The 14233-nt window shown below is 34.8% G+C and overlaps 1 protein-coding gene across 5 annotated transcripts; it reads right to left on the bottom strand.

Annotated features, from left to right (window-relative positions):
• Positions 1–538: 538 nt before the first annotated feature.
• Positions 539–14015, bottom strand: LOC132800282 (uncharacterized). 5 transcript variants are annotated; one of them, XM_060813634.1, is made up of 15 exons: positions 13849–14015; positions 13484–13618; positions 11761–12306; positions 10135–11325; positions 9643–9970; positions 9302–9557; positions 8997–9213; positions 8501–8862; positions 7841–8377; positions 5811–7014; positions 5102–5449; positions 4256–4493; positions 1603–3908; positions 1341–1489; positions 539–1149 (listed from the first exon to the last, which is right to left on the bottom strand). In XM_060813634.1, exons 2-15 carry the CDS (start codon positions 13598–13600, stop codon positions 741–743), a joined length of 8208 nt encoding a protein of 2735 aa, XP_060669617.1. In that variant the 5' UTR covers positions 13601–13618; positions 13849–14015; the 3' UTR covers positions 539–740. The 5 variants fall into 5 exon arrangements, with proteins under 5 accessions (XP_060669617.1, XP_060669614.1, XP_060669613.1 ...); XM_060813631.1 differs by having other exon boundaries at positions 13484–13638; positions 13849–14014; XM_060813630.1 differs by having other exon boundaries at positions 13484–13644; positions 13849–14014.
• Between the last annotated feature and the right edge of the window lie 218 nt (positions 14016–14233).

The raw sequence follows: 14233 nt of genomic DNA on the forward strand, positions 1-14233 counted from the left end.
CAATTAAGCTTCATTTACACACTATTTTATTTAATTGCATTTTGGCTTTGGACTCAAATTTGTTGAATAAGCCAAAAAATTCCAATTGGACCGAATATTAGCAAATAAAAAAAGTGATTTAGCCAAAGAAGAATAATTAGTGCCAATAATATATACCAATGATATTTGTATGTTGTGGAAATATGAGAATTTGGATTTGGACTTAGCCTTTTTATGAGCTTGAGAAGGATATGCATGATTTCACCTACCAATTCTACTACAATTGCATGGCTCTATATGCGGTATGTATATATGTGTACATGGATACTTGCTTATGTAATTCCCTTAATCAGAAGATTTTTATCAGGATTAATTATTTAGGGAACTCATCACGCCAATGTTGATGTGACGGTTTATACCAAATAGATTATATGATGTGTTGCCTGACAAATCGGTTAAAAAAATAAATAAATTAATTAATTCCTACATGTTACCTATATTGTGGTGGCGGTGCGGGGTTTAAAAATTGTTGAAAACTACAAATATAGCTTCAACTCTGTGACATATACTATGAAATACTCCTTGCATATATTTAGTTTCAGATTACAGTTTGGAGGCTTAGTAAAGACCAAATTCAAAAGCTATCAGATTCCAGCATTAGCATAAGCCTCTCAAATATCTATACTTTGTTCCTAAAAACGCTGTATAATATTTTCAAGTTTTCAACATTTAACCATATTGCATATGCAACAACTTTTCTTTTAAGTATGCATCTTCAACCTACAAAATCCATATATATACAAAAGGCTATTTTTTCTTTCCTCCCTTCCCTTTTTGGCCTTCTTTTTCTTATTCTTGTTATTATTTCTCTTTCCTCTGTTATCAGTGTTGGAGCTGCTACTTGGGGTTCCAGAAGCAGAATTAACTTGAGAAGCCTCAGTGTCAACCTTGTGAGAATCTACATTTCTTTCATCCACAACAGTAGTTTTAACCTCATCAGACTTTTCACTAGAAGCAACAACTTTCTCGATCTCCGATTCCTTATCAGCGAGGTTTGTGTTGTTAAGGACGAAAAGCTGTTTTAAGATAGGCTCCATTTTTGGCCTCTTTGATTGCAGCCTGTTGCAAAGTTCTTCAACCCTTGTAATTTGATCATCGCGTCCAACCTCACTGATGGAAGAAAAAGCAAAGAGAGTAAAAAAGAAGAAGAAAAAACAGGCTATCTAATAGAATGTTCAATAAAAGACTTTATATGTTTGTGTGTGTGTGTGTGTGTGTGTGTGTTTGTTGACAAGAAATTCTGAATATATTATTCTCCAAATCCCTCCTCTTTTCTCTCCAAGTTGAGCATTGACACTAACCTCTCATCCAATGCATTAGAAAGTTGTTTCAACTCGTCAGTCATAGTCACCACTTCATCGAGCATGACTTTCTTTTCAGAATCATTAGTATTCCGATAACTTGAAGTCAATCCATCAGATAAAAGCTGAACGAATTTCTCCATATCGACCTAGAAGTAAAGTTGGAAAATGAACAAAAATTATTAAACTTCGCATTCGCAGTTTATCTTTGGGTTAAACATCGTACAGGAAAATGAATACATACAAAAAATAAGCATATTACCTTAATTGTTTTGGCATGTGACAGAAAAGCACTTTGGTCTCCTCCATTGTCTACTATCTTCATTCTATCAAGTATTTCCCAAACACAGCGACAATCATTTGAAAGGTTAACCTGGTTTTTGTATTGAGTGTTTAGTTCCTGTTTGGCCACCAACTCAAGTCTTGATTGGGGAAGCTCAGATTTCTTCTGTGAAGCAGAACTGGCTTCAGAGAGCACTTTCTGAGTATCAATAGCTTCGACAGCAGCAGCTCCCCTTTCGCCTTGTTTAGTTTCAATAGTCCTTGGAAACAATATCCTCAATATGTCATTCTTGCATTTAAAGATATTCATATTCACATATATGGCAGACCCAGGACAGAAAAGCAATGGAAAATTTTCTCCTGAACTTACAACTACCAAATCATTGCCAATCTTCTTAAATGCCTCAGCTAGCACAACAACAATTGTATACAAAGGGTGGCGTTTCCTTAAAAGGAAAAGGGCATCACGAAAGTCCCGTGGAAGATGTTCAATGATGTAGTTTTTATTGATCAAATCTAAGAGTAAATCTTGACATATACCAAAATTCAAATTAATCAAACAAACAATCACAACCAATCTAGACACAATAAGTGAGTAGATGTCCTTCGCCTCAGTAGATTTTCCAATCCATTCCAACATTTCACCCTTATTGTAAAGGCATTGCTGAACTACATGGATCATAGACTGAAGGAGATTTTCAAAAGATTGTTTCACATCAGCCCATCTGTAGGGACTTGATTTGGTATCTTCGCCACATTCCATGAGCCATTCAACAAATGATGACTTTGTAGTGAAAAAGTTACCCCGGAAGCAAGATACCCGAATTAGAAGGTGGTCAACAAGATACACAAAACAGCCAGGTGATATGTAATCATATTCAGCTCTCCAATTTCCTCCATATGTATGAAATAAAGCTTCATTGAAACTGCAAATAAGAGGTCCCTTGCTTTCTTTTTCACTGGTATCCGAACATAAAATCTCAAAAAAGACCTTCCACGGGGAATCATTGCCCAACTTCTGTAAAATCTTCTCACATGATTCTTTTTTCAGCTTGCCAGAACCAAGAGTAATCATTGCAATCCTCCCAATTTGACCATAAGAAAGCTTGTTCTTTGAGTTGATATTCTCAACTATTAATTCTTCAAGTAAACATTTGGAAATATCCATTCCTCTGAGCAATACCATATTCTCTCTCAATGACTTCCTCCAATCAAGAGGAAAGACGTAGCCAAAAAATTGCTCAGTTGACAGACTAATGGATTTCTGCAGTTTACCAGCATCATGATATCTTTTCTTCAGAAATTTGGACTCAAAAAGAAATTTTGCAACTTCATAGATATGGGTAAGAGCCCTGCTTTTACAGAATGGTATATCGGAAATTTTAACTGGGAAGTCATATATTGCTTGAAGCTTTTCCAAAATCTTAATTCCAACAAAAAGCAACTCTGAACTCCAGTAGCTCTGAGCAGCAGAAGCCAACTGATGAACACCAATAGAAACAAACTTCCCATTATTTTTAAAATGCCTCATGTTGACATCTCTCACCCAATCAGCATCAGAATGGAGCAGAATATAGCTGGTATTCAGATTATCAAACTGCCTCCGGACCCCTAAAAAATTCAAACAGAATTCTCCAAAACTTTCGTTTTCATTAACATCTTCTGACTCGAGATGAACAAGATATTCAAATACTCCAACTATCTTTTCCTTCCAAATGTTCCAAAAGTAAACCATTGATTCAAGAGAGACTTGATTCTTAGAAATCATAGTTTCTGAATGCTCAGTAAGATTGAACACCAATTCTTCTTCAAAGATATATTTTGGAACACTTGAAGACAGATGACCATCCAAAATTTTCCGAACGCATAGCATTTCAGCAGTAATGCTCTTGTGCATCTGAGAAGCCTTCATTTGATTCTTCGTTAATTGCAAGTTACTCTGCTCATTTGCAATAATATCAGCTTCTACGCAAAACAACTCATAAAAGTTGTCACTGTCATTCTTAGCAAATGACTTCCCTTTTGCTAAAAGCTCTTGTTTCTGTTTAAACTGCTTTAAGGGCCAACCTTTGCTACCACGGGACCAAAGGGAGTTGGCAAGCACATACAAAAGTATTAGTGTTGCTGCTTCTCTAAAATTCCCAGCCTTACCAATCAGATCTACCTCAAGTAGTATATCTCCCCTGGCATACACCTCCGCAGCAAGCTCATAGCATTCTGCACGAGTAAAGCATTCTCCAGCTCTTCCCAGCTCAGACTCACCACATTTTTCCATATAAATCCTACCTGAAGCAATCAGAAATCACAAAAATAATTTAAAGTTTCAAAAACCAGAAGAAAATGGTAACTCCAGCAAGGAATAACATTTTGCAAACAGAAAAACTATCAATAATCAGCACCCAACGGATGCCTACAGCTGCCAAGAAACTTAAACTATGAATAAGTTCCAGACTAATGAATAAGTAGGAAATAAGCTCAGGCTGGATATAATTAGTAAGAAGGCTATACAACTCCCAATGGTAAGGAAGAAGCTGGATGCAATATTTTATATCACAGAGTGAAGCACATAAAAATACACTCAAATATACATCAATGTGGTTAAGTTACTGTCAACTTCCATTATAAAGTCATACCTGCTCTTTCATATTCTCCTAGATCATAAAAACATCTCGCAGCAGAATTTGCCTTGCCTATGGCATCAAATATTTCAGCAGCTTCCCTCAGGATGGAATTAGCTACTTCAGGATTTGAAATGCGCATCCAATCAGCCATCGATTTAAGGTCAGCAGCTTTGGATCTTCTTTCCCAGTAAGTGTCACCAGCTCGTTCAAAGCACATTGTGGCCATTTCATGGTTATGCTCGGAATATAGCTGTTAGAAAGCAAAGTGTTAGCATTTACAAGATTGATAATGTCATCAAAAATAAAATTCTGCTTCAGAACACAATTCATGCTTCCCTAAAACTATAGCTAGAAGAATTGAAAATACAGAAACCAATATCTGCAACTGCAACTGTTCTGAAAATAATGGGTTAAAGCAAATCCCTGCAAAATTTCAAGCCTTAGTTGTTCGGAAAAGGACCTGATTAGGTATATCAAGCTAACTTAAACATGCACCTGCACTACCCTCATGTGTATGCCCATCCAATCAAGCCACTAAGAGTAGATCTTACACATGCAGCAAACTAGATTAACAGAAACCGCTTCTGGTAGGCTTTGAAATATTAAAACACTAATTTTACTTAAAAGGTTAAAAATAATAATAATAATAATAAAAAAAAAAATAAAGGCTCAGTTTTAAATGTTAAGGAATATACGATTCTATGTAACTAAACAATAAGAATACAAAGTCAAAAGAAAAAAAAAAAAAAATCTCAACAATGAGTTTGACAACATTGATAAGAATAAAGTTGCCAATAAAAACAATATCAACGTTCAAACAGAACCAGGAACAGGACAACAATAAATAACTAAACAAACCTTGATACCCCGCGATCGCCACTCCTCGGGACTGCTTGCAACTTGCATTGCCTGAGCAAGTGAATCATCCAATTGCATAATTTGTACAAGACACTTCTTCTTCCAATAGTCAAACATAGGTTTGGAGAATTCTGAAGTCTCACAAATCCACAACCTCTGCCTTGTACGTGTAACAGCAACATATAATTGCTTCAGTTCAGAGCACAGGATATTGTGTTTAGACTCATTGAAATGTGGAAAACTAGGTGAATCGGAATCAAGGAGATCTTGTTCCTTCATATATTCATATATCACCCTCCACTTATTCGTAAGAGGTGATGAGCCAAAAAAATCGTACAACAATACATCCTATAAAAGAAATAAAAAACAAGAGATAGATTAAGTGTACTAGGTAGAACTAATTTGAATCTAATGTATGGTGTGTACTGAACAACTAGATAAACATAGCATGATAGCAATTTACTCATAATTTTGCACTGTGGCATTAGGCAACTAAAAATAATATTGCATAGACAATCCAAAATATAAATTATTTTAAATTTTTATAGGTAAATGAAGAAAAAGAAAGCAGTGGATGAAGCATGAGTATGGGTCATGGAGAGCATATAACTTCACCAACTAGAGCTTTCATTAGTAATAACTCAAAGCAATGGACTGAACATGGAAATTAGCAAATAAAAAATCCAACCAAATGACATTTTGAGTTCACCTGAAACTCAAGGCCCTTGCATTCAAGTATGGTTAGAACAAGAGCTTGCTTCCCAACATAATTTGAAATTTCCTTGCGCGCATTGTCATCTCTTACCAGTATCACCTGCTCAGCACCAAAACTAACAATCTTCCCACTAACGCTTTCAGGATTTCCAAAGATTTTTATGATTGCATTTTCATCGTTCCCGGATTCAAGTAAAATTGGAGCTTCCCCGTATATCAGACTGCTTTCAGGCTTTAATTTATCAATGCAACTAGGAAAGAAACGATAAATAAGTTCTATAATGCTGTGAGATAATTTCAGTATACCAGCATGGGTACGGAAATTTTGAGTTAACTGGAAAATCTCTGAGATATGTCCCTTTTCATTTCTTTCACCCTGTGCACGAATCCTTGATTGCAAAAAGAACTTCCTGTAAAATAGATTCCTTATATCTTGAAATCTGAAATCAGTACCCCTTGCAATTGTTTGCGCAGTATCACCAGAAAAAACAAAACCCTCTTCGACATTACTGCAGACATGCTTGAACAAAGCAATTTGACTCATTGTTAGATCTTGGACCTCATCAATATATACAAAATCCATTCCATCACCCTCATATCTTTCACGTCTGAGTCGAAAATGGAGATCAATTACAAAATCAGCAAGATCATATTCACCATTCGCCATCTTCATTTTTTCATAACTCTGAAATATATCATATATTATCTCTCTCTTTTTCTTATTTAAACTGGAGGCCCTACCCTTTGACAGTAAAACATATTCCTCACGATTGAGTTTACCATCAATTGCTTCCATGGATTTCAAGCCACCTTTTATATATGAAATTATCTCAGTAAATACTCTGGAAGGATCAAGATTCTTTGTCAACTGCGAATTGAAATGAGGCCAGTATGATGAGCTGAATCTCTCATAGTTGACTTCCTTTGTCCTTAAAATGTTCTGTAGCATAACTGACCTTGAACTTAGCATTTTACAATTAGAAAGTTCTGGTACGTTGAGGAATCTTTCAAAGTATGAGTTACTCAATGTTCCATCAAGCATCATTAAGAACTTATGGAAAGTTATGACAAGAGGGTACGAATTGGGTGGAATATTGACAAAAGAATCTGGTATGTTCTTGAATTGTTTTTCTTCATCATCAATATAGTCCCAAACAGAGGATTCACTTTCATCGGAAGATTTTCCACCACATGGAAAACTAGGAAAGTACAAGATTAAATAAAGTACAAAAGCAATTGATACAGATGACAAGGAAGAAGCCAGTAATGGCCAACACAACCGCACTTTTATGGTCTACAAACAGCATAAAGATACATAAATTATGTAACATGAATCAGTAAGCAAACATTATATAAACAAATAATTCTAAAAGATATTTACTGTGATGACCGTGGCAGAGATATATACAAAAGAACAGAAATCAGCCTTAATACAAAATCTAACGAAAAAGCACATTCATCAGAGAAAGTTTGTCATTAATTTTTTCACCACTATGGTAAGTATCTTCATCGCAGGCAGGATTTCAGGAAGAGTTTAGCATGAAGGAAAACTGTGTATAGCTTTTCTACATAATTCGACAATATATTGGCATTCTATCTTATGTCTTTCCAGATAATATGCTACTATTGAGTTCATATTCCTATTGATTTCATAAAAAGAGACCATTTATTTTTCATGCTTCCAAGTACACAAACTAATGCTAAACTGTTTTATCCAATTTTAATTTGTTATTTATAAGGCTCAATAGTCTTTAGATATATTTTTCCTTTTTGTTAAAATTTAAACATCTAAACATCAAAACTCAAAAATCTTTTAACAGATTATAGCGAATTCTAAGATTGTATGGTTGATTAAAAAAGCATAAAAGAAATGTGGGGGGAAAAATTAAAGACAGAATAAAAATTTCTTAATCATATAAATGCACACGTAATGCATATTTATAAGTTCTACCAACTACGAGTCTATGACAAGACTAGGCAGCATATAAAGGTTACCATTTACTTGGATATTCGTATTCAACACACCTTTTCAAGTGGGAAACATGTTGCTTCACAGTGAAACATAGCTTAGGACTCACTGTCACAAAGAGCTGGCGCAAAACAGTTCCTCCAGTCTCCATTGAGCTTTCCTTGGCATCATTATCCTGAATACCATGTCCAACTGAATTGCTCTCGAGTCCATAGAATCCTTCATTAGCCATTTGGTGCAATTTTTCTTTCTGAAATAACTTCATTGTCAACGTAGTAGTTTTCCCAGTACCAGAACGTCCAAGAATGAAGCTACTTCTATCAAAAAGTATAATCTCCATTTCTTGGTCAGTCACTTCGAATGGGAGATCTAATTCCCTACCATCATGGTCAGACATCAAGTGGTTCACTGCAACTGATGATAAGGAGTAGAATTTCATGAACAACAGACTCTCACTGGCCTTTGAATTCTCATCATAACTTCTACCATCCGAAGGGGCACCAGCTTGATCATTTCCAGTTTCATTGATGCTCATATCTTTAAATCGGACAATATCCACAGAGGGTGACCAGCTCTTGGGTACTTCCAAATTTCTGTGAGCAAAATACAAAATGGAAAAATTAACAACTTAATAGGAAAGCAATAATGAATATAAAGTTCTTTTGTATAGATTTAGCAGCAAGAATTCATTGATCCTAGAATGCAAAGCAATGTACCCCTCAAGACATTTTTCATTGCAGAGATTGATGAAGTCATCAGTGTATTTACAAAAAATACTTTCCAGGCGTTTTATCAATTTTGGTATATCCTCCATAGGCAATAGATCCCAGATCTTCAAAACTTGTATAAACCTCATAAACCTCAAATCCTTTACAATGTCAGTTGTACTAACAACATAAAGACCTTCAACTTTAAATTGCTTCATCATCTGCATGGAGCTTCCACAAACTGAGTCTATATTCCGCTTCTTAGGTCTCCAGCCACTGGAGAGCTTAAGTAAAAGGTTTAAAACTGACTTTTTTATCAGCGCAGATGTCAGTTTTTTGAATGACTTGAGAAAGTTATCACTGAATTGAACCTAAAGACATGGAATTGAGACAGGACAAGAAAATCATCAAATATAAACCATAAAACCTTAAACGATCCATATATAATAAAATTCAGAGGATGCAGAGACAAGAAAAATAAACACTAAACTATACAAGGCTATACCTTCCATCTCGAATTCTCGAAAAGCATACTATTTCCACTAAGTAAATCATCGAGCTGATCAAACTCTTTTTTGACATCTAATATAGCCTTGGCCAAATCTTTGTCATCATCAGCATTGAAGAAACAATTGCGCTTCTGTGCGTCGAGAACTAAATCTCTCCAAACAGTTTGACTACCAACTAAGATTCTTTCATTACCCAAAATCCATAGACAATGCCTGGAGACATATCAAAGAGTAACTATATAGTAACAACACTGTTGCAAAGAATTTAAAAGTTCTAGACAAAGTTTACATTAAGCTGTACCTAGCTCTTGTCAGCGCAACATTCATTCTCTGAGGTTTGGATATGAAACCTACTGATTGGAAACTATTACACCTTACAGATGATATTATTATTATATCATACTCTCCACCCTGGAATCCATCAATTGTCTTTACTTTCACAAGAAATCTGTCCATGTTATCGTACTTTCCCCCAAGTCGATCCTGAATTGCAACCACTTGAGCAGCATAGGGTGACACAACACCAATACTGAGTTTATGTTCTGAAACAGCCAATGCTGCAAAAGGCAAGAAGGAATGATTGAAACAAAAGAAGAAATAATCATTACTACATCTTGAAATGGACATTGAGTATAGACATACCTCTGTAGAGATTCTGCAGTATTTTCAATACGATTGCTACCTCAACCATATTTCTCGAACTACGTCCATCATCATCCTTCTCCTGTCTTCCACCAATTACATTTATAAAGGAGTAAGGACCATACATTGACCCCTGCCGGCACTGTATTTCGTAGCTTCTCCTTCGAACAATAGGTGCATCTACAATCCGGTTATCATAGAATTTCAAATTTGGGAATAAACTTATTGATGGATGCATTCTGTACTGCATATTTAGCAGATGTTTTGCACAACCCTGTGAGCTCAACCTCTCAAACAAACTTCTTCCAAAACCAGCTTCATCAGAAATCTATAAAAAGAAAACAAAATAATAGATATTCAATCTATACCACAAAAAAAAAAAAAAAAAAAGAGAGAAAAGAGAAAAGAAAGAAAAAAAAAAAACACTGGAGTAAAAATTGACAGCCGACAAAGTGAAGAATAGGCAAAATGAAAAAAATAACGTCTACATACTTTGCTTTGAACCATTGCTGGTAATTGGCATTCATCACCAACAAGAATAGCATGCTTTATACCACGAAGTTGCAGGGGTATGGTTGACTCACACTCTTTCAACTGTGCAGCTTCATCAATAACCAAAACTCTCAATGGTTCCATTGCCATTTTATGCAACTTATATGAAGTAGAAGCCGTGCAAAATATTAACGAAGCTCTTTGAAAACAGAATTCCTTTATTGATTCCTGGCTCCTGAAATTTGGGAAGGTGAGTCCACCAAGAAACCACTTAAGAGTTCTCAAAAGCAAGAGGCATTCACTTCTCCTAATACAGAGAAGAGATTGCTCATATTCAAATGTATCAGGGAAATCTTCAACTGCATCTGTTTGAGAAAAACACTCTTCCAGTGCTTTAGAAGCCACATTTTTTTTAAATATCATTTTTTCAAAAGAGTCAAGTGAGACAATAAGGGATTCCATGTTTTGGTAACATTGTTCCGAAATGTAACTTTTGCCCATATGAGTACAGATTACGGAAACGCAGTGCCTAAGAGGTACTGCCATAGAAACAAATCTCTCTCTTACAAACTCACGAAATGACTTAACTATTGCTTTACTTGTACTTCCCTTCTCTTTGATATCACATTCAGTGCTCTGCTCACTCTCTTTAATCATCTCATTTTCCAAGAAAATATGGTACTGGGAAACACAATATTCAAGAAAATTTATCATGGAACCAAAACAATGCCTCCAACCACTGTGTGAACCTAAACATTCAGCAATCTTCTGGACACGATAATCCAAATATATATCTTGAATATCTGAACCAACTTTGAGCCGCTCCTTATTTCCAAACAGAAGAATATCACCCAGTGAACAAAACAAAGCATCAGGCTCCGCATCACATACCACCTTCACAACACGGGAAGCCACTTCAGTTATTGCAACATTCGTAGGGGCACAAATGAGAGTTCTAAACTTCATTGCCAAGAGAGTAAAAAGAAGTGTAGCAGTAGTTTTTGTCTTCCCTGTCCCAGGGGGACCCCAAATAAGTTCGAAGGCAGATTCATTCTCATAGTGTATCTTGCTGAGACAGGAAAGAACTGCTTCAGTTTGGGACTCATTCAATTTAGACTCTATATTCTCAACCAGCTTCACATCCCAAAAGCCATGACCCTTTTCAGAATAGTAATTACATTTTTCTTCAACCTGTAATCAAGCATAAATTTTCAGACAAATTATCAACAATGCCAATAATGCACGAACATCTTTTTGTTTATTTGTATATTTATCTACCTACACAACACACTTCTGTTCTTTAATTGAATTTTTGATACAAAATTCATAAATTTCTCTTATAACTCAGTAAAAGCAATACGTTTCTCTGTTAGTTTGTTTGTTATTTCTTCCAACCACAGAAGAGGCAAAACATCTTATGCAATTACTGTAATATCCAGAGTATCAGCACAAAACAATAATAATCTTACACAGTATTTAAATAATCTAGTCAAGGTGAGTGTTATTTCATATCCACTTGATCATGAAATTTTTTTATATCCTTAATGGAAAAATCCCGTGTTAAATGAATTGCTAAATGCTAACTCAACTGAATAAGTTAGAAAGTATCATCATTATTTATCTTACCATAGAATCAGGGCGAAGAACTTTCTCAACAACTTTCAAATTTTTAAACATATGCAGTGCCTTCCATATTCTTCTGTTTGGGGTAAGGTTTCCCAAGAAAATTACAAACAGAGATGACCGCATCTCATTGTCAAGTTCAAACTCTTTTGATGCTTTGACTTTGAAAAAGGTAGAACTTAAACCATCCTCATTATCATCATCTGCGATTTTAGTCACTGAAAGAAATGCCCATGACCTGCCAGCCCTTTGCAAGTCAGAAACAGTTTCTGGTTTAGCATCTGCTAAAATGAAAACATCTCCAGGCAAAGTTTTGTAAGGCTCCTTGCCACGTTCGGAGAATCTATTCCGCCAATAATCAACCTTTACTTTGTATATTTTGGTTCCATATGGCTTGGATTCTTCAAAAGAAATTACTTCAGCAAAAGGTTGATTCCATATAATATCCATACTCGAATGCAATTCTGCTCGAGTTTCTTCCAATAAGGGGTAGGCATAAGACCCAAAATAATGCTGAACCGATTTAAAGGATTCAGGAATTCTTTCCACCTAGAAAATGAAGCTTCAGTTCAGGAATCAAAAGCTTCTTAGAAATAAATGGAACTTGTACAATATTATCAGTAGAAGACATGGGAAAAGGTGATAACACTCGATTAGTTTATAGGTGTCTCACTGAAAACATATTCAAAATGAGTCACAAAACACAACCAAAAGGACAATAAAAGAATCTTAAAACAGGAAGTTTTAATCTCAGGAAGTACAGCAAATTAAAGAGCATCAATAGGAATTTTAAAACAGGAAGTTATAAGAGGAAACTGACAGTGCAATTCCACTTTTCACTTAGAACAAGAACTATACTTTAAAACAAACTAAAACCATAAAGATGCCTCAACCAGCATGAGGCATCAAATACCAGCTTATGAGCCCAAAGGAATCCAGCCAAGATGTAGACAATTTCATACTTCATTGTTCCTCTAAGCATTATCACTATAAATAAATTTGATTACAATGTACCCAGTGCAAAGCCTTCAGATTACATGTTTTAAATACTTCAAAGCCACTGTTGGACAAAGCATATTTCCATGCTCAACATGCTTGGCATTGTTAATATGATTAAATATCAAGGCAGTCCATTGATTATCAAAGTAATTTCTTTATAATGCTTGACAGATTCAAAACAAGTGAGTTGAGGGAATCAATAGATTAATGGAGAACATTTAAAGCATCAAAAAATTTGAGACGATAAGCACTACACTGACATATATTCAAGTACAAACATAGACTCTGTAACTAAGTTATCAATGGTTTAATAATAATAAAGATTAAAATTTAAGCATTTGCATAAAAGGTTTATGTAAGTGAACATATAAACATGTAAAATTCTTTGCCTATTTAACTTCATTAACATAATCAAAACCCAGGAGCTTAGTAACCATGTCCCTAAGGAAAACAGAACTACAAAGCAGAAATGGGCTTGAATTTATCAGGGGTCTTGCTCACAAAGGAAAACCATACTTGATTGAAACAACCAAATTATAATCATCCAACTCATTTTTTCACCGAACATCAAACTCGATATCTGTGCCATATTAAACACAAAATGCCAAAACATTATTATTTTTTTTTATATAGGCAGCAACACAACGATCATATACTATCCATCCAAGAAACCCAAAAGCTAAGAAAATAAATTAACATAATGGGCAAAAAGATAGATCCAAAAAACCTGATTCTGATAAAGATTTTCATTGAAAATATCCTCTACGGACCAAGAAAACACAATATCAGTGAAAGGGTCTCTGTTAGCTTTCTTTCTCTTGTCTGAAACTTCCTCCTCCATCATTGTCTCTTTCCTTTTTTTCTTCACAGTATAAGTATTATCTGCATCTACAAACAAACACAACGTTAAAAGCCCATTTCAAAACCATCCATTTTTAATAAAGGGGAACAAAGAAATGGGTTTTCCTAGCTACAAAGGAATTTCAATTTCTTTAAGGAAACAAACATGAAAGCAGTCTAGGAATCTTAAGTACAAGCACTATGAATGTATTTGAAGAAAGAAATATACATTAGCTCCCCTTAGTGTCATACCCTTTTGTAGCTTTTTCTTCAAGATAAAAAGAATGTCATTTTGATCAATCAGAATTGCTGATACAGAATCCAGGAAATAAGAAAATGTTGGAAAAGTAAAGAACCTCTCAGTGCTTGCAGACGAAGTTATTTGGACAAAAAGGTTTTGTTCGTACTAAGCTTGACCTCAAATGGACTTTTCTTTATTTTTTTAATGATTGCATATGGTCTTAATTTATTATTATATAAAAAAAGAAAAGAAATCATAAATTTAATTAAATAAATAATAGTCAACAATTGCAGAAAGCTACTCGTTTCTTTTTTCTTTTTCTTTTTGTTTTTTTTTTTTTTTTTTTTTTTTTTTTTTTTTTGGTGGCCTGGAGAGTAAACTTTGGAACAAATTCAT

Source organism: Ziziphus jujuba, chromosome 12, assembly GCF_031755915.1.
Source record: "Ziziphus jujuba cultivar Dongzao chromosome 12, ASM3175591v1".
NCBI classification, from domain to species: Eukaryota; Viridiplantae; Streptophyta; class Magnoliopsida; order Rosales; family Rhamnaceae; genus Ziziphus; species Ziziphus jujuba.

What these genes read in the sequence shown, in the direction of transcription:
- LOC132800282 (XM_060813634.1), bottom strand. Translation starts at nt 13,600, where the DNA reads ATGATGGAGGAGGAAGTTTCAGACAAGAGAAAGAAAGCTAACAGAGAC. An exon ending in AAAATCTTTATCAGAATCAG is followed by an intron (nt 12,307 to 13,483) that starts GTTTTTTGGATC and finishes TTCATTTTCTAG; the next exon opens with GTGGAAAGAATTCCTGAATC. An exon ending in CATGTTTCCCACTTGAAAAG is followed by an intron (nt 7,015 to 7,840) that starts GTGTGTTGAATA and finishes GTACTTTCCTAG; the next exon opens with TTTTCCATGTGGTGGAAAAT.